This window comes from Trichechus manatus, unplaced genomic scaffold (assembly GCF_000243295.1).
Source record: "Trichechus manatus latirostris isolate Lorelei unplaced genomic scaffold, TriManLat1.0 scaffold00208, whole genome shotgun sequence".
NCBI classification, from domain to species: Eukaryota; Metazoa; Chordata; class Mammalia; order Sirenia; family Trichechidae; genus Trichechus; species Trichechus manatus.
The window spans coordinates 2149847-2174622 of record NW_004444144.1 but is presented as its reverse complement, the minus strand read 5'-3'; the positions used below and the strand labels follow the sequence as shown (position 1 = coordinate 2174622).

The window sequence follows — 24776 nt, the reverse complement described above, 5'->3', positions numbered from 1 at the left end:
TCTCAGTCAAGGCTTGTAATTGATGAGGGCAGAGGGGCCTTCTGGGGCACTGCCCATCCCACTTTCCTGCCCTGTGCTCATCAAGCAAGGCCAAATCTTGATTTTTTTTTTCCCCCTAAAATTGAATGACCAGAGCAAGGAATGAGTCAAAGACTTCATTCTTTCTATGAAGCTCTTCCTGGAGCCATCACTTCCTACCAGAGCTTTAATTCTCAAAGTCACCTCAAGGATTCTGAAGAGATGGCATAGCTGGGCCACTGCCCAGAAGCACCAGATCAGTGTGAGCACTAAGACAGCATGTGTGTTTTTGCTCCTGGCAAAGAGTAATGATTTGCTTATGAAAATAATAGCTGCCATTTTCAAATGTCTTCCTTGTGTGAGACGTGTTGCCTCTAATCCTTCTAATAACTTGTAGAGTTAGCCTTGCCTTGCGCATGAAGAAAACGTGGCTCCAGATCATTAAGATCTTTTGTCCAGGGTCACATAGCCTGTATTGGCAGAGTGAGAGTCTGAACCTGTGAAAGATGTGTGTGTGTTTGGGCTGGGGGTTTGTTTTGTGTTGGTTCTTTTTTAATGATACATGAGAGAGGGTGGGGTTCTGGATAATCTTTTCAAGACTGAGACACACTAAAATGAAGTAAGTAAGATCAGCATCCTTGAAAATGGATAGATATTACCCATGACCCAGAGAGCGTCAGCCAGATGGTTTTTATTCACTCACCCACCAGATACTTCTGGAGAGGCTGTTTGTTGGGGAGCATTACGTGTGATAAGAGATGGAAATGGATCAGGCCCCCTCAACGAGCCTGCTCTTCCCGTGAGCAGAGCAGGGATGACTTGAGCTTCGTGACTGGGTTCCTTGAATCCGCTGGCCAGTGTTCTGGGCTATATCAGTTCTCTCCCCCATTCAAGGTTCAGCTTGGTTGTTCTTTGGTTCCCCCAAAAATGATGGAGTAGGGTGGTGGTCATAGTGGTGATTATAAGTGTATGTTCTACCCTTGTAAAATCGTTTGGAAATGGACCCAGTATAGGGCTCGTGGAGTTAAAATAGCAGGCCTTCCTGAACTGCCGTCACCCAAATGCAGCACTTCTTCGCTCACTTTGGGCACTTGTGAGGCCTCATCTCACCAGCTCTTTTATGTTTTCTGTCCCCTGTGTAGTACCTGCAGATGAAATGGCCCCTTCTCGATGTCCCCTCCAGCACCACAGTCAAGGACACGAGGTCCCCATCCCCGGCACACCTGGTAAGTCTATTTCTTAACTTGAAAGCATCGAAGGAACACTCGTCACCCACCTCGTCCTGTATCACTTCCTCCCTCCACTTAACCCTGAAGCTGATGGGGCCTAACAGTGTTCCTCATATGTATGAGCACAGTGGGGAAGAGCTGAGGGGTCAGAGGTTTACCAAGTAAGCTTCTTCTACCTCCATACACCTGCACACATCGTCTGATGTCCACACCTTAACTGTTGTTTGTTATTGCACCCTGCCACATCCTTCTCCAAATCTAGTAGAGGCATTATAAATGCCGGCCCCAACCAAAGTCTGCCTCAGATCCTTCCCCACTCTCCTCCAGATCCCTCTGCCTGCTTCAGATGGGCTAAGGTTTTCTCCTTTCTCCCCTGTTCGAGTTCGTTCAGTATTACCTCTTCTTCTTCCTTGTAGCTGCGAAGCAGAAGTTGAAGAGACTCTTCCCTTCAGGATGTTATAGGAAAGAATTAATGAAAACATACACAGACAAAAACCCCACAGGGCACAGGCACAGAGCTAAGGCTCTTCTGTGAAGCCCTGGGGCAGCGCAGGGCCACAAAGGAAGTCGGGATCGTGGGGAGCCTGGGAGGCTAGAGCAGTGGGGTCAGAGCAGGTCTCCTGACCTCCTCGGGACACGCAAAGGACTGAAATCAGAAGCTGCCAAGAGATGTTCCTGGAACATGACTTTGTATTCCCCTTAACTGGACTTTTCTTAAGAGCTGGGGGCAACCCTTGCCTTGAGAGCAACGCATCCCACAAGCTAACAGTGCTTGCCCATTGTCCAGTGAGCCTCAGAATCATAGAGGGTGCAGCTAGAAGGAACCCCAACTGGTGTGATCTGTCACCCATTTTACAGACCAGGTGACTGAGGGCATCATCGTCACCACTCTGCTAGGTATAAGGCATAGGAGATACAGTATGTTTTTTAAAACTTTGTTATAGAAAACTCCAAATATGTATAAAGGTAGAGAGAATTATGTAAGGAACTCCCTTGTTCCCCTCATCCACACTCCCCCTCCCACCACAGTGTGTTATTTCAAAGTTGGACATATTGACATGTTATTTTATCTGATTCACAACATTTCAGGTATCCTGATAGTCCTTGTTCATTAAAAGCTTAGAGTCCAGTTGAGGAGAAAGAAGATATACATAAAAAAAAAAACCGAAAAAACCCATTGCTGTCGAGTCGATTCCAACTCACAGCAACCCTATAGGACAGAGTAGAACTGCCCCATAGAGTTTCCAAGGAGCGCCTGGTGGATTTGAACTGTCGACCTTTTGGTTAGCAGGTATAGCGCTTAACCACTTTGCCACTAGGGTTTCCAGGATACACACAGAAAGATAAATAATGGCGCAGTAAGCCTGTGTGATTTCTAGTAATCGTGAGCCCTTGGTAGTTTATAGAATGATGTCCTGTAGAGTTCTCAGATGATTGTCACAGCCTTGCACTGGGAGACAGGACAGGGACTGTGATTTCACAGTCCTCTAGGACAGGTGGAGCACCTGTGTAAGGAACAGACATCTTGAAGGAGGTTCTGTGGCATGTCACCACGTCATGAGCGGCCCATTGAACAGAGCATACATATATGCCAGACTGATGAGGATTTAGCATGCAGGGATTAGACAGGCCAGTGTGGTGGCTCTTGCGCCCAGGATGCCCATTTGGGATTGCCGAGCACGAGGTACAGGTGCCCTCTAGTGGTGTGAGTCAGTTACGGCGGAGAACCTGCAATCCCACATCCACCCACCGGGAACCTGGTTTGTCCTGTCTCCCAGCACAGCCATGTCGTTAGCTGTTACAGATCCTTGTTCTTCTCGATCTCTGCCTGCCTCCCACTTATCCTTTGCCATCCCCCAGCCCTCCCCAGCATATCCTGAGACGGTTCGGCCTTTTGTCCTCTCCACGCTCACTATCTCTGTGTATTGTCTAAAATCTCCATCCACTTTTAGAGGATGTGATTTCCCTCTGAGGGGCCCCGTGGTGCAAATGGTTAACGCACTAACGAGCTCGGCTGCTAACCAAAAAGTTGGAGGTTTGAGTCCACCCAGAGGTGCCTCAGAAGAAAGGCCTGGCAATCTACTGCTGAACCGTACAGAGCACAGTTCTACTCTGACACTCATGGGGTCACCATGAGTTGGAATCGACTCAATGGCATTACTGGATTTCCCCACAAAACTAACACATCTATTCTGAGTTTCCCACCCTGTCTGTTACACAGAACAATCCATTTCTGAACAATAAAAAACTTGTGTCTGGCCTTCTTCCTCCTAGGAGTGTTATCCTGTTTCCCTCCTAATGTTACCACCCAGTTTCTCACATAAGGGCTGTATCCACCACCTCCATCACCGTATCATTTGTTCTCCAGTCGTTGCAGCCTGGCTCAGCTCTCCAGTTGCCATCTAATAACTAAGTCCGGTTATTTTTTTCCTACTTTTTCTCAACACAGGTGATATCTAACAGCACTCACTGCTTTCTGCTTCCTGGCGTTCTCTTCTCATTGCCTCTGTGATGCTGTATTAATATATTTCTCTTCAGTTATTTGTCCACTCTGAACTTCCATTTTCTATCTAGATTCTTTTCCTGAAATAAATCAGCTACTCATCCTTACTTATTACCTCTGTATAAGTGACGTGAAATCCCTAAACTCTCAACAAGGTTCTGTCCGTGTAGTTCGGACTACAAAGCAAACATCCGACCTGTGCAAATGTGTGTCCTGCAAACAATAGTTCAGCATTGTGATGGGCAGGGCCTTCTTATTTTGTCTGAGGGCAGAGTAGCATGAACTGTTGATACATTCCACTAAAGATAGCAAAATAGATAATTCTGCAGTAAATTGTATATTATCCTGCTCAGTATTCTAATATACAAAAAGCAGAAACGGGCATCAAATGCTTAGGGAACATTTATGGGAGAAAACCTTAAAATTAACTTGAAATTCTAAAACTTGGTAGGAGACCACCATTTGAGTCGCAAAGGATCTTGTTCCAACTTCTGAGATACATGTTTGTGTGGGAGCAAAACCTGAGGGAGCGGGAGCAGGAGAGTTGGGTATGGATGCTGAAGCTATATAATGCAAGGGGCTTGAATCCCAGCCCTGACTCTTGCTGCTTGTACAGCTCCAGGCAAATTACCTCCTCTCTCTTGGCATCAGTTTCCTGTCTGTAAAATGGAGAATAGTAGAGGACTGACCTTATAGAGTTGTGAGAAAATGAGCCAGTGCATGTAATGAGCTTAAAATATTGCCTAAAACAAAGCAAGCCCTCAGGAACTGTCAGCTTATTACCACCATGGAAGTGCTCATGGAGGCTTGACTGCTGGCTTTTTGAAAACACTGGAGATCATGACATTTATTTTAGAATCATGAGTAAAATGTTTTAAGATGAGGCTTGCCCAGGGAGAAGGGCAAGTGAAGAAAACGGCCTGTCTTCCTATCAAGTAAGTGTGTCTAAACCAGTCAGAACTGGGCAGGGAGGGGGCGGAGTTACATATGATGGTGGTGGTTGCCAGGCCCTGTAGATTCCACTTATGGTGACCGTGTGTTACTGGAAAGAACTCCCCATAAAGTTTTCTCAGCTGTAATCTTTCCGAAAGCAGATCGCCAGGTCTTTCTTCTGCACAGAGCACCAACCTTTAGGTTAGCGGCCGAGTACTTAACTGTTTGTGCCTCCAGGGCTCCTTAAGTATGATTACTACTCAGATTTGGCACCTTCAAAATAAGCTCTAAAACTCAGCAACAATAACATGTTATATTTAACTGTTTGCAATATCAGATTTGTGATCTCATTGCTTGTAGACTATTATATATGGCCTTACCATGGCCCCATCTTCCCCTCTACTCACCTCCTCCATGTCACCCTAACCCTAACCTTCCACTGTGCCCAGCCACAGGACACAAATATGTGTGCTTCTAGAATATGACCACTACAAAGATAGGAATCACATATATTTTGTTCTTCTTTTTAATTAAAAATTTGTGTGTTTTTTTTTTTTTTTTTAAGTTTTAAAAGCCATAAATAATACATGCACTGTATAGAAAACTTGAAAATGCCAGAAGGCACAGAAAAAGACCTATATTCCCACAACCCACAAATATGTAATGCTCTATAGCATTTCTGTTTCTCTTCTGTGTGTGTGTAGACCTGTAACTTGCTTTCTGTATGGCACCAAAATGCTCCCTGTCCATGGAGATACCTAATAAATGCAACTCTGTGTCACAGGCAGGTGATTCCAGAGGCCCAGGAGTGGAATAATTCAGATCACTTGGAAGTGGCTGTAGTCTCAAAAGTTTAGATTGGCTCCATCCAGTTTCTGGAGGGTGGTCATATTTTTAGATGATATTTATAAATTTCAGTTGTTAAGCTGCATATCCAGAACCCACAGAGGGGGCATAGAAAATAAGGAAGGAATAAGGGAAAATGTAGAGAACAAATCTAGATGAAGATGGTACAAAGGCAAAAACACCTACCAGCTTTCAACTCTGCCACCTCTCTTCCTGGTTGCCCTTTTTTTTCGCCCTCCCATTCCCCTAGCCCTATCCCTAGCTCGTAGTACCCACTAATCTATTTTTTGTCTCTATGCATTAATCTATTCTAGATATTTCATAAAAATGCAATCATACAATATTTGTCCTTTTGTATCTGACTTATTTCACTCTGCGTAATATTTTCAAAGTTTATCCGTGTTGGGTGTATCAGAACTTCATTTCTCTTTATGACTGAATAATATTCCATTGTATGGATATACAGGTATGCATCACTTAACATACACGCTACGTTCTAGGAAATAGGACATTATGTGATTTGGACGTTTTGCAAACACCTGTGTCTGTGGGGCTCTGGGCTCTGGGGTGAACTGGCCCTGGGGGCTGCTGTACAGCACTCGGCCCCAGCAGAATCCGCTGCGGATACCTCAGATGAGCACTTGTTCGGGTCCCACCCATCTATTGCCACCTTCCCTGCTAAGCCAGCTTCAGGGAAGACAAGCTCACCTGTGAGAGCCTGTCCAGGGAGGCGATGGTACAGACCAAAGACGCCAGGGGCACCTGAGCCAGGGCTGGGGAGTCCAGGGCGCATACCTTTCCATCGGCACCTGTCATGGATTGAGTTGTGTCCCCTAAAAATGTCTGTCTACTTGGCTGGGTTATGATTCCCAATAGTGCATGATTGTCTACCATTTTGTCATCTTATGTGATTTCCTTATGTGTTGTATATTCTATCACTATCATGTAATAAGATGGATTAGTGGCAGCTGTATCGATGAGATCTACAAGATTAGGTAGTGTCTTAAGCCAGTCTCTTTTGAGATATAAAAGAGAGAAGTGAGCAGACAGACATGGGAACCTCATACCACCAAGAGAGCAGCACCGGGAGTAGAGCGTGTCCTTTGGACCTGAGGTTCCTGCGCAGAGAAGCTCCTAGACCAATGGAAGTTTGATGACACGGACTCTCCTCCAGAGCCAACAGAGAAAGCCTTCCCCTGGAGCTGATGCCCTGAATTTGGACTTGTAGCCTACTAGACTATGAGAGAATAAATTTCTCTTTGCTAAAGGCATCCGTTTGTGGTATTTCTGTTACAGCAGCACTAGGTGACTAAGACAGCACCCTACGGTACCACACTGGGCAAAACGTGCAGACTACCCCCACTGGGTTACGGGAGCCAACGGGGACTGGGGTTGGTAGTTTGGGCCTGGGCTTCCATCACCATAGACTAGGTGGCTTCCAGGCCCCGTGCAGCAGCTGGGCAGAAGGGCTCCAACCTCAAGACAGGAATCTGGCATCCTGGCACTCAGACACCTGGGTGCCCCAGCCCACAGACATATATGCAGTTGGACATTGCAAGAATGGATGTTAAGCAATGCATATCTGTACCACATTTTGTTTACCCATTTATCTCTTGATGGACATGGGTTGTTTCCACCTTTTGGCAATTGTGAATAGTGCTGCAGTGAACATTGCAATGAACTACCGAACTCTTTCCTACAGCTGCTGCATCATTTTACAATTCCACCAGCAATGCATGAGGGTTCCCATTTCTCCACATCCTCACCAACACTTGTTCTTTTCATATATATATACACACACACATACACACATGCACACACACACACACACATATATGTAGGCTATCCTAGTGGGTATGAAGTAGTGTCTCCTTGTGGTTTTGATTTGCATTTCCCTAATAACTAATGATCTTGAGCATCTTTTCATGTGTTTATTGGCCATTTGTTTATCTTTCTTGGAGAAATGTTTATCCAAATTCTTCGCCCATTTTTTGATGGGGCTTTTTGTCTTTTTATTTATGAGTTGTTAGGAGTTCTTTCTACATTATGGCTATTAACCCCTTATCAGATACATGATTTCCAAATATTTCCTGCCATTCTATGGGTTGTCTTTTTACTTTCTCGATAATGCCCTTTGATACACAAAAGTTTTACTTTGATGAAGTACAGTTTGTTTATTTTTTCTTTTGTTTCTCATGCTAAAAAAAAAATTTGTGTCACATCTAAGAATCAATTGCCAAATGCAAGGCACTGAAGATTTACCCCTATGTTTTCTTCTAAGAGTTTTATGGTTTTAGCTTTTACATTTAGGTCATTGATCTGTTTCCAGTTAATTTTCATAAATGGTCAGGTAGGAGTCCAATTTCATTCTTTTGCACGTGGATATTCAGTTGTTCCAGCACCATTTGTTGAAGAAACTATTCTTTTCCCATTGAAGGAACTTGACACCCTTGTCAAGTCAATTGGCATAGATTTATGAGTTTATTTCTTGACACTAGATTTTATTCCATTGGTCTACATGTCTGTCCTCATACCAGTACCACTCTGTTTTGATTACTTCAGCTTTGTAGTAACGTTCTGAAACTGGGAAGTACGAGTCTTCATAGTTTTCTTTTTCAAGATTGTTTTGGCTATTCAGGGTTCTTTACAATCCATTTGAATTTAATATTGACTTTTGCATTTCTGGAAAAATTTTTAAAAGGCTGTTGTAATTTAATAGGAATTGACTGCATTGAATGTGTAGATCGCTTTCGGTAGTATCGACGTCTTAATATTAAGTCTTCCAATGCATGAACACAGATGTCTTTCCATTTACCTGGTTGTCTTTTATTAAACATACTATTAATTGATGGACATAGATTGTTTCCAGGTTTTCCATTTTTATAAAATGAACATCACCAAAATCAAGATACAGAACAGTTCCATTGCCTCTGAAAGTTCCACTGTCCCCCTTTGTAGTCAGCTCCTCCCCTCAGCCTGAATCCCTGACAGCCACTAATCTGCTTTCTGTCTCTCTGGTTTCGCTATTGTTGAAATTTCACATGAAGAAAAACATGCAGAAGGTAACCTTTTGAGTCTGGCCCCTTGAGTTTCATCTACGCTGTTATGTGTATCAATAGTTGCTGAGTAGTAGTCTGTTGTATGGATGTAACAATTTATTTAACCATTTACCAGTTGAAGGACATTTGGGTTATTTCCAGTTTTGAGCAATTATGAGTAAAGCTCCTATAAAAATTCACATACTGGTTTTTTTGTGAACATAAATTGTCATTTCTCTTGGGTAAGCACCTAACAGTGGGAGTGCTTTATAAGATACTACCAAACCGTTTTCCAAAGTGGTTGTACCATTTTGCATTCCCAATTTTACTTTACGTATCTATAAAGTACTTTTCTTAAAAGAGCTGGAAATATTTAAATAGTGGCTGCCTCTGGGAAGCTGGGAGGAGAGTAGGACTGGTAGAGTGATTTAAGAAGGTGTAAGCTTTATGTGATATTTTTCTTAAACAGTTTTTAAAAAGTTACAAAACAATCACTGATCCTAGGTTTGCAAAATTTGGGTGTTGTATCATTCTTTATACTTTCCTGAATTTCTCAAAAAATATTCTGTATATCTTATGTGTTAGGTTGGCTATATTTTTTTATAATGCTATGTAGCAAATAATGCCAAAATTTCAGTGGCTTACAACAAAAACAAACATTTCTTTTTCTCACTCATAGGTCTGCGTGGGTCAGCTCTTTCAGGTAAAGGGCTAGGTTCGGATCTCCTCCACATATCTCTCCTCTCAAGACTGCTGGCTGCCAGGGGGCATACCGTCCTCATGGCATCCGGCAGACGCAAAAGAGGGAAAGCATATTTAAAGCTTCCGCTCACTTCATGTCTGCTAACATTCTCTTGACCAAAGCAAGTCACAAGGGCAAGCCTAACATCAGTGGGGCAAGAGATGTTGTTGGTGTGTGTGCCAGAGTAGATTCCAACTCATAGCAACCCCATGTGTCAGTAGAACTGCCCCATAGGGTTTTCTTGGCTGTAATCTTTATGAAGCAGATCGCCTGGTCTCTTTCTTACAGAGCATAGCCACTGGGTGGGTTCCAACCACCAACATTTCGGTTAGCTGCTGAGCACTTAATCATTGTGCAGCCAGGGCCCCTTGGGCCAAGGGAAGGAAGAAAGAATTATGAATAAATAAAAAAAGCTACCAAAACTGGCTACATCCTTACCTGTTGATCTTATTTAGCATTTAGAATCCTTGATGAACACACTTTCTAAACAAGAATAAGTGATTGTTTCTAGTTTTAACAGTGGAGCCGTAGTGGCGCAGTGGTTAAGAGCTCAGCTGCTAACCAAAAGGTCAGCAGTTCAAATCCACGAGCCACTCCTTGGAAACCCTTTGGGGCAGTTCTGCTCTGTCTTACGGGGTCGCTATGAGTTGGAATTGACTTGACGGCAACAGGGAGTGTTAACTGTTTCATCTTGTCAAATTACCATTTCTCATATTTTCGCATCTTTAACAGGATCAGCATTGGAATTTCTCTTGGTTATCATCTTTGCAGATATCAGAAAGGTCCTACTGAGATTGTTTAGACACTGGCAGCACCTTATTCATCATTCTTTGTCTGGGCAGTGGTCCTCTAACCCAAACAGGTGTCAGAATCACCTGGGGAGGGGGCTTGTTAAAAAGTTTGCTGAGCCCCACTCCCAGAGTTTGAGTCAGTAGGTCTGGGAATTTGCATTCTTACAAGTTCCTAGGAGATGCTGATGCTGCTAGTCTGATGACCACGCTTTGGGAACCACTGGCCAGTGGGCATTATCTGCACTGATTATAGTAAGCACCCTGTTTTAGGGTTGAGCAGGAGCAAGCTGGAGAGCTTCACGTCAAATGACTGATGGCCAAGCCATTGCCCGGAAGCCCTCCTTCTGAAGAATGGCTGTCTTGCTGCTCTAACTTTGAGCTGAGAAGCCTGACTTTGCTTAGCATGCCGGTTCTCAATTAAAAACACTCACTGGGATTTCCCTATTATAATTGTATATAGCTTCTCCCTTACTTCTGCCCAGTATACCTTTATAGACTCATAAAACTCTTAAAATTCACAATATAGTTTGTTGCTGCTCTTTACTATTTCCAATGCTGATTTCAATTCTTACTGCACAACTTTAACTCTTCATTTGGATATAGTCTTAAACTTTTGTAAAAGTTGCAATAATAATACAAGAAACTTCCATATATCCTTTATCCAGGTTCACCAGTTTTACCCCTATGCTTTATGCTTCTCTCTGTCTCTCTCTCTCTGTGCTCTGGGGACAGTGGAAGCCTCGTCTGCTGGGACCTCTCCCAGACCTTGCCTGTTGCATCTCTTTGCTTGTATCCTTTCTGGTTATAATAAATGGGTACACTGTAAGTAGAGGTAGTCTCCATGAGTTCTGTGAATCATTCCAGCAAATTATTGAACCCACTGCGGACAGTGAGAACCAGCAGAAAAGCCGGTGTTTGCCCATTTGGCAAGCGCTGGAAAGACAGAGTCCTAATTTGTGGAGACCCAACTCTGGGTGGTTAGGGTCAGAGAGACAAGTGCCACCACGTGTGTGGCTGGTGTCAGGATGATGAAGTGGGAAAGTGGGGATATGAGTTATCTTCCCATTTTGGAAATTAGCCTTATGTCAGCTATTATTAACGCAAGTGCTTTGTGGGGAGAGACTGTGAAGAATATTCAGCTTCTCATCAAGCTTTCACCCACTAGTTTTAGCGGGCATCGATGACTTTTCTATCTCCATCATTCCTTCTGTTGGTTTCTGCTGTTGAAGTTTAGCTTTTTGGAAATTCTTACGCATCTCTCGCAGCTCATTAATCTCAGTACAGAGCAGAATTGACAATGTGGTAAGTCAAGTTTGTGCCATGGATAACACTGATGAAAAAGATGATAGGTTCAGAGAAGAGAAACTAAGAAGCCAATCTACAAATGGTGTTCCTGAGGAATGAACCAAAGCAAATGAAAAAGAAAAGAGGCAATAAGGGAAGAAATCAAAAATGAGCTTTAAAAACAAAAACTTGAATTTAAAGATGAAAAGAGCTCACTTGAAATACATAAATGAAAATTGACATTAACCGAAACACATCTTGGCAATAATTTGAATTGCAAGGGTTTAAAAAACTTTCTACAGGCATTCATGCAGAGAAAAAAAGGCTAGTGCAAAAGGAACAAAAATAAAGGTAACCTCAAGATTCTCTTTTGCAATCCTTAATGCTAGCAAACAGTGGAAAATTCAGAGTTGTGATAAGAAATGTTTATCCCCAGAATTTTATGTCCAGTCTAACTTGCAAAGACCTCAAAACGTGCTACTTCTTAGGGGAAGGGCCCAGAGGCACATTCCAGTTTCCTCAGCATTTTTTTCTCTCTCCTGTTGCCCCCGAAAAATCTCCTTCAGGGCAGAGACTTTTGATTTATCTTTACGTCTCTCACAGCCTCCAGCACACTCCCTGACACAGGCTAGGAGCTCAGAAAGTATTTGTTGATGTATTATTACAGGCTTTCATTTAAAAGGGTGCAGGCCAAGGAAAGCATTAGCCCAAGAGACAGAAAGGGCCATATAAACCGGAGACTGCATCAGCCGGAGACCAGAAGAACTAGATGGTGCCCGGCTACCACCAATGACTGCCCTGACAGGAAACACAACAGAGAGTCCCTGATGGAGCAGGAGAAAAGTGGGGTGCAGAACTCAAATTCTAGTAAAAAGACCAGACTTAATGGTCTGACTGAGACTGGAGCAACCACAGAAAGCATGGCCCCCGGACTGTCTGTCAACCCAGCACTGAAACCATTCCCGAGGCCAACTCTTCAGACAAAGATTAGGCTGGACTATGGGACATAAAATGATAGTCGTGAAAGTGTGCTTCTTAGCTCAAGTAGATACATGAGACTAAATGGGCACCTCCTGTCCGGAGGTGAGATGAGAAGGCAGAGAGAGTTAGGAGCTGGTTGAATGGACACGGGAGATCAGGGGTGGAAAGGAGGAATGTGCTGTCACAGTATAGGGAGAGCATTTAGGGTCACACAGCAATGTATGTATAAATTTTTTTATGGGAGACTAACTTGAATTGTAAACTTTCACTTAAAGCACAAAAATAAAAGGGTGCAGGCACAGAATGTTCCCTTGAGTACAGGTCACTTAGGGAAGGGAAAAAGAAAAAAAAAAATTGTCATTTATATGTTCCTGTCTAAAGACATTAGGGAGAAATTAATCTTCACTGTAAGGAATGCTAGAGGTAAACCAGGAGACTCGTGGTTTGGGGGGATCAGTAGCCAGGGCTTCACTTACCTGCTGGCATCCACAATATTGCAGCATAATGCACTTTAGCCGAGCTCAGCTATGTAGATTTACAGATCACTTGGTTTAAACTAAAATACCCTCAAGGAAATGTACAAATAGCTTGGAAGGAGTCCTGCAAGAAAACATTTGATGAAAATACTACTATTGAGCAAAAAAAAGAACTTATCACAACTGACACTTTTTATTCACTGGGGTCTATGATCAAAAAAGTTTAGAGACCTGGGCCTCGCTGATTACCTGCCGCAGATAGCAGAATCAGAGTAACATTGATTGTTGCTGCTGAAGACAAAGCCCTCAGAGGCCCCTTTCCAGCCGCTCTGCTTGCAGTTGGGAAATTCCTGCCCTGAGGGGGACAGTGCCACTGTGACCACTTCACATCTCATGCCCTCCCTGGAACCTTATGATTCGGTGACTGGGCTGATGCTTTAGTAGCAATGCTGATTTCCTTTTCCCTCAAGCCCTCCTTTTAGGCAGAGTCTTTTGAAAACAGTCTCCTCGCCCCCGCCCACGCCCCCTCCCCCCCAGAGAAGGTTGCCTCCATCTGTAAATAGATAGCTGAAGAAGGGTAGAACAGATTTCTTAAAAATAACAGCAGTCCAGTAAAACTCATTGTTTTCCTGGGCCGTCTGTTGGCAGGTCTGTAACTGTTTTGTGAATGATGGTAAATATGAGGCTCATCTGTGCCTGAGCCCTAAACCCTATCCTTCTAATCTCTGAAAATCCAGTAGAAAAGAAAATCGTGAGTGAACAACAGAGTCAGGAGACTTTGTGAGGGCCTTGGACTTGAGGGTGTCTGCTGGGACTGTTGTGGAGATGTGTGGAGTAGACTTGAAGCTTGAAAGTAAAGTTCCAAATAGTGAGAGAACGGACACATTGCTTCCTCAGGGGCTAGGAGTTTAAATAAAGAACTTTGGCCTAGACTAGCTCCAGAAATAGACCGAAAGAGCCGAGGAACACCTGGGCTGGAAAAAAGTTGTGTTTGAGTGATGAGACAGAAGGAACGAGGTCCCAGATGGCTCTGAGATGCTCTTCTTTGGGTAAATGTGGACTTGGCTATCTTGCTGAGTATCTGTGCCTTCACTTGTGCGTATTGTCTGTACTGGGGTTGTCCACTGAGAGACAGAGAGTGAGTCCCTACACGCCTAACCCTTTACCTGAATGCGCTGCTGACATGCTGCCCCTGAGCACAGCTTCCATCGAAGAGAGCCTGCCCTCTCTTGGTCCCAGGAGAAAGCAGTTCTTGCTTATCAACCCAGAGGCTTCTTCCTTGACTGACCAAGGAAAAGTTTACCTTCCTTTCTCCTTCTGTAAACTGTGCAATCCCCTCCCAGTGCATTTTCCGGACAGTGATACTACCTAATGGGGACAGAAGTAACTCACAGAGCATCTAAGTGAGTATATTAACCCTCATTTTCCTGCTTTGTACTTAACTCTACCACCCATTCAGTGCTGTTTGCCAGCTTCTGATGAGGCCAAACTCTGCACATGGGCAGTCAGGATTTCATAATACCATTAACTCTTTTAACGTGGATAGCTAGAAATTATACAAGTAAATGTACAGGCAGTCCCCAGATTACAAAGGAGTTCCATTCCTAAGTCTGTCTTTAAGTCGAATTTGTATGTCTAAGTCAGAAGTTAGGCACAGTTAATGTCAGTGAGTCACATGTTTGTCTTAGTATATAGTGCATTTTTCTATGCATAAAAAACATTAAAGGAACACTTCCAGATGCAGCAAAACATCTTTAACATAATAATGTTCGTTGTTAGGTGCCATGGAGTTGGTTCCGACTCATAGCAACCCTATGTACAACAGAACAAAACACAGCCTGGTCCTGCACCATCCTCACAGTGATGGCAATGATTGCGGCCATTGTGTCAGTCCATCTCATTTTTTGCCAACCAAGCATGATGTCCTTCTCCAGGGACTGGCCCCTCCTGATAACATGTCCAAAGTACCTGAGACAAAGTCTTCATCATCCTCACTTTTAAGGAGCATTCTGGCTGTACTTCTTCCAATACAGATTTGTTTGTTCTTTTGGCAGTCCATGGTATATTCAGTATTCTTCGCCAGCACCGTAATTCAAAGGCAATTCTTGGTCTTCCTTATTCATTGTCCAGCTTTCGTGTGCATATGAGGCGATTGAAAATACCATGGCTTGGGTCAGGCACACCTTAGTCCTCGAGGTGACATCTTTGCTTTTTAATACTTTAAAGAAGTCTTTTGTGGTAGATTTGCCCAATGCAATACGCCGTTTTGATTTCTTGACCTTCTGCTTCCATACAGTATTACAATATAATAATAATGTTTTGATTGCAGCGCAAAGTGGCACCCATTTGTTATTACAAACTATTGTATGTACTTCAGATTTTTAATATAATTGGCTCTATTGGGGTTGGCTTGTTACTACGGGTTGGATGGAAATTGGATGTTCGTAATGTGGGGACTGTCTCTAAATGAAAAACAGATGTACGGGAATTCAGAATGAAAGGAGATAAACCAAACAGATAATAGTTACTGGGTTAAGATGGTGTGATTGTATTTTCCAAGTGCTTTATAATATAGTTATATTTAAAAATTTGTGTTGTAAATACATTTTAAGTAGTAGAATGATAATTAAAAATTGGAAAATACAGAAAGGGAGACAATAAAAAGAGTCAGCCATATTTTATACTTTTTATTTGTGCAGTGTGTTCATGTGTATGGAGACATCTTCAAAAACCAGTAAGTGAGCACGTGAAAATAATTTCGGAACGCATTACGCCGTGTCAAATGCGCCAGCCACGGGAGGTGACAGGAATTTGTTCATAGTAAAGTCCATTTCCACCGGCAGGGCCCAGCCATGTGCCAGCACCACCTGGTGGTTGTGGTTTGAACAGTCTGAATGCTCTGCCTCATATCTGTGGATCTGGGATTAGGATCCTAGGTTTGAGGCCTCTCCTCTCTGCATCCAAAAAAACCCAGACCCGTTGCTGCTGAGTTGATTCTGACTCATAGTGACCCTATAGGACAGAGTAGAACTGCCCCATAGGGTTTCCAAGGTAAATCTTCCTGGAAGCAGACTGCTACATCTATCACTCATGGAGCAGCTGGGTTTGAACCGCTGACCTTTTGGCGAGCAGCCAGGCATTTAACCACCGTGCCACTGGGAATCCTTCCTCTCTGCAGAGCTTCTGAAAGTGGAACAAGACTGCTGTCAGCACATGGATACCTAGGAAATGTACAGATGGAGGTTTGCATTATGAGCACCAAATAGGTACCATATGAAAGGCCAAAAGGGTTCGTGGAATCTATGAAATGAAAAATTCAAATGAGAAGACATCAGTTTGGAGTTTGAGCCTTGGGGTTGCCTCTAAATCACTTCTTCTCCCCATGTAACTCAGTTTCCTCACTGTATTTAAAAAAAAAAAAAAAAAGCTGTCCTTTTACTCTTAGGGAGGCAGACAGTACAAGAGAAAATACTCTTGAGTTTACTAGAACCGTATGAATTCCAGTTGACATTTACTAGCTCTGTGTCCTGGGCTAAGTCACTTAATTTCTTAACCTCTCTGACCCTCAGTCTCTTCATCTGTAAAATGAGGGTTATCGTAGCTTCTTTGCTAGGTTATAGTAAAGACTAGATATTTTACTAGCCCTGTGCTTGTAGCGTTGTTGTTGTGTGACGTCAAGTTGATTCCGACTCATAGCGGCCCTATAGGACAGAGTAGAACTACCCTATAGGGTTTCCAAGGAACGGCTGGTGGATTCGAATGCCAACCTTTTGGTTAGCAGCCTGAGCTCTTAACCACTACATCACCAGGGCTCTGCTTGTAGTGTAGGTGATCAATAAACTGTAGTTATTTTTACAATAAATATCCTTATTGTTGATCAGATTAGGTTAAAACAATTAAAAAATTAATACAGGTTACCAGTTCTAAGATACAGTTTTTTCCCGTTTTAACATCACTGAAATCAGGATGTGTCAATGGCATGCCAGTCTTTCTTTCTTAGTAGTTATATAAAACAATGATGCCCCTTAAATCCAATGGTGTTTTACGTCAAATGAAATGGGTAATTAGGTCAGCAGAATATTTGAAGTGCTACGGGGAGAAGTGTTTTAAGTGTTTTGGGGTTGTGTCTGTGTATGAATAATAGCTGACATAAGGCTAATTTCCAAAATGTGAAGATAACTCATATCCCCACTTTCTCACTATATCATTCAGATGCCAGCCATGCACGTGGCACTTTCTCTAACCACCCAGCGTCACATCTCCACAAGTTAGGACTATGTCCTTCCAGCCTTGTCAAATAGGCAAATGCCAACCTCTGCTGATTCTCATTGCCCCCAGTAGCTACAATAATTCACTAGAATGATTCAACAGAACTCATGAAAACTATTACCTATACTTACAGTTACCCATTTATTATAACCTGAAGTATACAAGCATAAAGATATATCAGGCAAGGCCTGAGGGGATGGGGGGGTCCCGACGTGGGGGTGGTCCCAGCGACTTGCCATTCCCTGTCCCGTGCATGGATATTCTTGACAATCCAAGAGACCCAAAAGAGAGTGCTCCAAGGTTCAGGGTCTCCTAGCCTTAGGAACCCCAGTGAATACGCATGACTGTATTAGCCCCACCCCCCTTCCTGAAGGTGAGGGGCCTATGTGGCCCCTATTTGCCCAGCTATTTTGGAAAACAAAGGCATCTTGAGTGCTCAGGTTATTTTCAGAAACCAGCTTCAAACCAAGTTCTCTCCCTCAGTTTGTGACATCTGGACACAAGAACTGATTATGTGAGGTCTGATGGTGACAATTCCCCAACTGCTCTGTCCCCAGTCCCTCTCACCATAGACTTGAACTTGAGAGGTGCTACTTCTGTAAAGTTTATTTGGAAAGCGTGTGTTGGGTCTTTTTAAATTCACTGAGATTACACAGAGCACAGTTTCTCATTCGGTGGCCTGCGGCAGTCAGCTCCACACAGTCTTCGTGAGGTGAATGACCGGGAGCTGTCCTGGAGAGGCTCTGTTGCAGGATAGGTGTAGTCTCTCCTCCCATTCTGTTGGTCCTTTCTGTGCTGTGGGGACGGCTGCCTTCTCTCATAGGGCTGTTGTGAGGACTGAAGGGGATGTTGCATGGAAAATGCCTGGCACATGTTATATTAGACCCAGTTGGTGACAGCTGATTTTACCATTCATCTCCTTGGCAACTATCTCTTTCTCTGTCTTTCAGTCTAATAAAGTTCCTGTCGTGCAGCACCCACATCACATGCATCCACTGACACCCCTCATCACCTACAGCAATGACCACTTCTCTCCTGGCTCCCCTCCCACGCACCTCTCCCCAGAGATTGATCCAAAGACAGGTGAGTCGTCTGACGCTCAGGCTGGACCAGATGTGTGGTGCTCCTGCAGGGTGGGCAGGCCTTCCTTCCCAGGGAATGTAATAGCCCTCAAATCAGGCAGACCTGGTTCAAATCATGTCTCCACCTCTCAAGAGCTTATGACCTTGCCCAATAATAACTGGCCTCTTCAGTTTCTTTATCTGCCTTTTCTATACCCTCCACATCATCAGGTGGTTGTGAAAATTAAAGGAAATCGGATGAGAATGCACATAGAGCCCCTGCCACACGGGGCCTGGCTCCACGGTAATGAGCATTTAGTTTTGCTCGGACACCATTTCTTTTGCTTTGGAATCTTTTTCACACTTCAACAGCGGACCAAGCTGGAAGAAAAAAAATCTCTCCTAGTTTTTTATTGACTGAACTTAGCATACCTGCAGGTTCTGCCTCCTAAACCAAGACCTTTGCCCAAAATTAACATCTTCAAACAGTGTAACTGGTCTAGTCAGACTTGTAAGTCTGCCTATAAAGCAGTAAGGCTGACTTAGCTTGTTTGTTTTTTTTAACTTTGCCCACCAGACCTACACATCCCTGGGAGCCATGGTCTCCATAGAATTCCCACAGTGTTACTATGGCTTCAAGCATTTTGGGAGCCCCTCTTGGAGAAATAAAGGGTGCTACATGTTACAGATAATAAAGGACAGCTGTGGCGCAGAACTCCAAAGCTTATTTCTCCATGAATGAGGCAGGTTTTCTAGAGAGTTACTTAACTGATGGCTATGGGGGATGCCAGGGGTCTCTGTCAGTCCAGGTCATCTGGTCCCTCTCTTAGATGAAGCTAACTCCTGTATCACAGGCAGCTGGAAGTTACTCCTACCTCAGAGATGGAATCCTTATAGTTAGAGAAGATGCATTGTCCTACCTCCCCCTGAATATATCCTTGAGTGACTGTCCAGAGGCACTAGGGAAGTGATAGACAACAAGGATAGCTGTAGACCATCTGGGGGCATGGGAACATCCACTTTGATGCTATTTCAAGGTGTTAAGTTGGGGCCCGGAAGCAGTCTGACACATCTCTCTTTGGAAGCAGGAATCCCCCGGCCCCCTCACCCATCTGAGCTGTCACCATATTACCCACTATCACCCGGAGCTGTCGGACAAATCCCCCATCCCCTCGGCTGGCTCGTCCCACAGTAAGGAAACTTGCAGCGTTTCTTACCCTGATCCCTTCCTTATGCTCAGCTCTGCATTCTGTGCCTCCAGCTGCCCTCATAGGCCCACAGAGAGGCAAAGGCCAGGTCTTAGACCTCCCTGCTCGGGCCCCTTCTCCCACTCTTACTTCCTACTTCCTGACCCTTATTTCTTATCCTTTCTCCCAAATCCCCTCTCCTTCTCCATCCTGAACTTTCCGATTTTAACGAAAATGCTGACTGGATTTCTTCGCTCCTGGCCCTTACAGGCAAGGACAGCCCATGTACTCCCTGCCTCCTGGTGGCTTCCGGCACTCTTACCCTGCCCTCGCTATGAATGCCTCCATGTCCAGGTGAGTCCAGGACGGGCTGGGAGCATGAAGGCCGTGCAGGGGACGTTTGTCCTCTAGTGACATCACTGTTTTGGACTATCAGATGGCCTTTCTTTGTCAGTTAACGAGGAGGCAGGGCCTCACTTTCCTCCCCACCCTCTTCGATGAGGGGCTTCTCTTGCCTGTGCTCTCTGCCCCCAGATTGGAGTGGAGACCACAGACCACTGTTTCCCATCTCTAAGAGAAGAGCTTCAGAGCCCTAGCACTCAGTCCTCCTGCCACGTCCCCCGTGGCCTGGGCTTTGTGTCGCAGAAACATTTTGAGTGCATCACACCAAAGCCAGAGAACTGGGAGAAGAGTAATTCCTTTTTTTTCCTGAAACCATGTCAGGAGAAGAGGCAGTGAAAGAGAATTTCTGTCTCGGGCCGGCTCTGCCTGACAGTGGCACCTCCAGTGACAAAAAAAATCACCCCACAGCATATGCCCCTAGCTGCCTGTTGTGCATTCCCCTGCTCTCACCCTGTACACCTTCTTGTGTGTTTTTCATTCTGCCTGCTTCTAGCACCAGATATAGGCACATTGCGTGTGTGTGGTGTTTCCCAGTCTGGTTCCATGAATGGTTTGCCATTCCTCACACTCTTCTTGTAGCAGAGGTACTTACACATCTTTGCCCTAAAGGCATGCAGCCATCCCTTTCCTCTGCCAGGTGACAAGCATTCAGTCTGAATCCCTCTGTTGTCATTTCTTTCCACCTTGTACACAGCCTGGTTTCCAGTCGGTTCTCCCCTCACATGGTGGCTCCGGCCCATCCTGGTCTGCCCACCTCAGGGATCCCCCACCCTGCCATCGTCTCCCCCATCGTCAAGCAGGAGCCAGCGCCCCCCAGCCTGAGCCCAGCAGTGAGTGTGTAAGTAGCAGGCAGCCTGGAATGGGGGTGGGTGCAAGGGTGCAGTTTTGAACCAGGAATGGGGGTGGGGATGGTATGGCCAGTCTCTGAGCAGCAGGTGCCATTTTTCTCATTTGGCAAGCAGCCCAGCAGCCTCCCTCAGCCATGTCTCCTTCCTTGGACTCTCTTCTCCCTTCGCCTCGTTTGTTTGACTTTCTGTGTTGCCATCCTCCCAGGGCATCATGCATCTTTTCTCACATTAGGACACATTTTAGAATCAGGTTTTAGCAGCTGAAAGAGAACCTGAGAAAACGTTCAGCTTCCATTCCCCTGTAATACACACCAGATGGGGAGGCCCAGGAAGGAGAAAGCATTTTCTTCATGCCACGTGGCTGTCTGGAGGCAGAGCTGAGACCAGCACCCAGGCCCGTGCTCTGAAGGCGACAGGGAAGCCCGAGTCAGTGCTTCATGGCCAAGGAGACCCTTCTGTTCCTGCCAAGTGCCCTACCCCATTCCTCTCTGTCACCTGATGCCACTGAGTGCCTGCACAAGGAGAATTCATCTCTGCCCTCACCACTTCCCTCTGCTCCTCCGTCAGGAAATTATTGGGTGGATTTTCAGAGAATATGGCTTTGAGATAATTCAGAGGTTGGCAACTACTTGTGGAAGATGCTCAGGTACAGCAAGCAAACATGGGCAACTTGAGTTAGTGTCCAGGCAGCTCATCTCCCTACCCAGAGACAGTTGGGCTGTCCCCTCCACAAGAGGCCAGGGTCGGTGAGGTAGATGACAGCTGAGCTGTGCTAACCTGCAGCCATGTGACTTCCCAGGAAATCACCAGTGACGGTGAAAAAGGAGGAAGAAAAGAAGCCTCATGTGAAGAAGCCTCTGAATGCCTTCATGTTATATATGAAGGAGATGAGGGCCAAGGTGGTGGCTGAGTGCACTCTGAAGGAAAGTGCAGCCATTAACCAAATCCTGGGAAGAAAGGTAAGACCTGCCCTTGTTCTCCAGCCTATGGGGAAGGAGCCCAGGCTGCAGGTGGTCAGGATCTCCCAGATTCCTGGTTCCAAGTCATCTCCAACCCTCTCTCTCCCTCAGTGGCACAACCTGTCTCGAGAAGAACAGGCCAAGTACTATGAGCTGGCCCGGAAGGAGCGGCAGCTTCACTCCCAGCTCTACCCCACCTGGTCAGCCCGGGACAACTATGTAAGTGCCCACTCTGGGCAGGGGACACTCAGACCCCAAGAGCAGCATCTGCAAGAGGAAGAGGGGAGAAGGAAGTTGATTACATCTATAGAGGACTTAGACCAGGGAGAAGTTTTTCTCTCTAGGAATCAGAAAGGCATTTTAATTCTCAGGAGCCCAACAAGGAAATGGTTTTGGTATCCCAAGGACAGACTTAAATTTGTGCCTTTCCCATCTGAACTGGACTCAGTCTTTGATTCCATAATACAGGTTGCAGTGGGAGCCATGTACTCGCTCTGGTGGTAAGTATCACCAGCCAAGTCTTCCTAACCTGGGGCTCAAGCGCCAGTGTATGGGCCTCGGGGGCATATAAACTAGGCAGATTTTTGTACATATGTTCTCATTTACTTCTTTTTAAGAAGGTTCATAGCTGCATCATGTTTTGTCAGAGATCTAGGACCCCTCAAAAAAAGATCAAAACCACTGTTCTAGGGAGAGAGATGAAAACAAGTCTGAAGCACAATGAAAGGATGAGGGCTTTCAAGAGGGCCTTGGCACCAGTGTTGGATGGGAAGAATCTGCTATATGGGGAAAACGGGCAGGCAGACCCAGGAGGCTCATTGCCTCCTCCTGGGGCTCCTGGAGAGAGCTGATCTGAATTGGCTCCCCATCACCATCACCTTCACAAAGGGAGGGATCCACAGCAGTGTGGGCACTATCCTGTCTTCTCCCCTTCTTATCTGGCAGCCCTCCTGAGAAGGCCGTCCCAGGTTACCTCTTCCTTTGGCCACATTTTTCAGGGTAAGAAAAAGAAGAGAAAGAGAGAAAAGCAGCTGTCACAGACGCAGTCACAGCAACAAGCCCAAGAGGCAGAGGGTGAGTCTCAACAAGGGCACAGTTTCCTTTACTTCTCTTTCCGGCCATCACAGGGACACCCGCCTATGTGTTATGTCTGGGTCTCTGATGGATACAATTCTACAATGGTTGCCGTTTTCAGGGTCTCTGCCTCACGACATCCTCACGTCTACTCAGGTAGCTGTTATATTAGCCCCTTTTTAGAAAGGACCAATTACAGGCTCAGAGATGTTAAGGAATTTTCCCTGTCACTTTGGTTGTTAAGTGGTGGAGGTAGGATTTGATCCAGCACTTTCATAGTTCAAAGCCTGGGCATTTCTCAGCATAGCTGAGTTGCATGTTACATGAGGGTTACGTTCTAAAATGAATGCATAAGGTAAAAATCAAATGTAGGTGAAATCATCCCTGACGCTCCCTTGGGGAGGTATCACATTGACACACCACCTATCAGTGAGTCCAGCAGCATCCGTTTTTCCTCCAATCTTTCTTTGGTTGAACACCAAGAAATAGTTTGCTTGAGTTTAGGGGCCACTTTGTGCCAAAAGTATGTATACTAAACCTTTTTACACCAGAATCACACTTAGCACAGAGGGACAGTCACTGTGACAAACGCTATGGAACTGTGACCATCTAAAGAAGACCTGACTCACATCTCCATCTCGGGCCAGTCACGCCAGGACACAACGCAATGAGTAGAAGGGCAGGTCGAACTGCTTGCACCATCTAAGGTGCTTTTTACCTTCTTTTTTTCTTTTCATCTACATCTGAATACACATAAGTAAAATATGTATATGATGTAAGACCCACTGTGTACCATGCTGCTTAGCAGGTGCTACGCTATCTCTGATTGTGCCATAAGTCACAGATTTTAAAGCGTCCCAAAAGTGATGATTTAGCAAAGGCAGAAGATGATACGACAGACTGAGCTAGTTTTCGTCCAGTCAGATACTGAGTAGGTCTTTGTCAGTTTTGGCATTGCCCCTTCTCTATGCACTGGTGTTCTGTGAATGCAGTTTCCTAGTCTTGAAAGCCTTAGAACTAAGTGTAGGTTCTCAGTTCCTTCCCCATAATCATTCCTAGATTGCCAAAATACAGGTGTATAACCAGGTCTATTCTGTTTGTTTGTTTGTTTGTAAGCTATTTTATGCAAAGGATATGCCTTATGTTTCTGTCATCTGTTGCTGCATAATAAACCATCCCAGAACTTAGTGGCCCAAAACAACCACCACCATATATTCTCTCTCACGACTCCGTGGGTTGACTGGGCTCTGCTGGGCAGTTCTTCTGCTCCCTGTGGTGTCAGCAGGGTCAGCAGTCATCTAGAGGCTCATCTGGGCTGGAACATCCAAGATGGCTAACTCACAGAGTTGGTACTTGGTCCTTAGCCAGGGCTGTTCTTCAGCACCTGCCTCTCCGAGCTTTGAGCTGCTCACTGTTCCCTGTGTTATTTCTCCTAGGTGCTCTGGCCTCTAAGAGCAAGAAGCCATGTGTTCAGTACCTGCCCCCTGAGAAGCCCTGTGACAGCCCTGCCTCCTCCCACGGTAGCATGCTGGACTCCCCTGCTACCCCTTCCGCCGCCTTGGCCTCACCAGCTGCCCCTGCTGCAACCCACTCGGAGCAAGCTCAGCCCCTCTCCCTCACCACCAAGCCAGAGACCCGAGCCCAGCTGGCTCTCCACTCGGCTGCCTTCCTGTCAGCCAAGGCTGCAGCCACCTCCTCTAGCCAGATGGGCAGCCAGCCTCCCGTGCTGTCACGGCCCCTCCCTCTTGGGTCCATGCCAACAGCTCTGCTGACTTCTCCCCCTTCCTTCCCAGCCACACTCCATGCCCACCAGGCCCTCCCAGTACTACAGGCCCAGCCTCTTTCCTTGGTCACCAAGTCTGCCCACTAGGCTGCCCCCTGACCTATTCAGGTTGTCAAGTGACTCATGGAGTAATAATGATTCAGAAGAAAAAAAAAGGAAACTTTATTGGTCAATATTTGACCACTCTGGACTGTTCTGTGAAGTGACTGGTAACAACAGCACTTTGCATTTTGTAGATGTAACCAGTAGTTGATCTTAAGGCTTTTTTAAAAAACAAAACAAAACAAAACAAAAAAATCTTTAAAAGAGAAGAACTGAAAAGTAGTGTGTTACGCTTCCTGTATGTGCTGTG

The 24776-nt window shown here is 45.2% G+C and overlaps 1 protein-coding gene across 1 annotated transcript in view; it reads left to right on the top strand.

Moving 5' to 3' along the window:
* TCF7L1 (transcription factor 7 like 1) overlaps nucleotides 1–24566 on the top strand; it is a 189805-nt gene extending 165239 nt beyond the window's left edge. Inside the window, exons 4-12 of the mRNA XM_004388246.1 lie at nucleotides 1161–1244; nucleotides 18061–18193; nucleotides 19260–19362; nucleotides 19629–19712; nucleotides 20455–20598; nucleotides 21408–21567; nucleotides 21679–21786; nucleotides 22566–22641; nucleotides 24078–24566. Of these exons, the coding sequence (XP_004388303.1) occupies nucleotides 1161–1244; nucleotides 18061–18193; nucleotides 19260–19362; nucleotides 19629–19712; nucleotides 20455–20598; nucleotides 21408–21567; nucleotides 21679–21786; nucleotides 22566–22641; nucleotides 24078–24511 (1326 nt within the window). The 3' untranslated portion in view covers nucleotides 24512–24566. The remainder of the gene's footprint in view (nucleotides 1–1160; nucleotides 1245–18060; nucleotides 18194–19259; nucleotides 19363–19628; nucleotides 19713–20454; nucleotides 20599–21407; nucleotides 21568–21678; nucleotides 21787–22565; nucleotides 22642–24077) is intronic.
* Nucleotides 24567–24776: the final 210 nt, after the last annotated feature.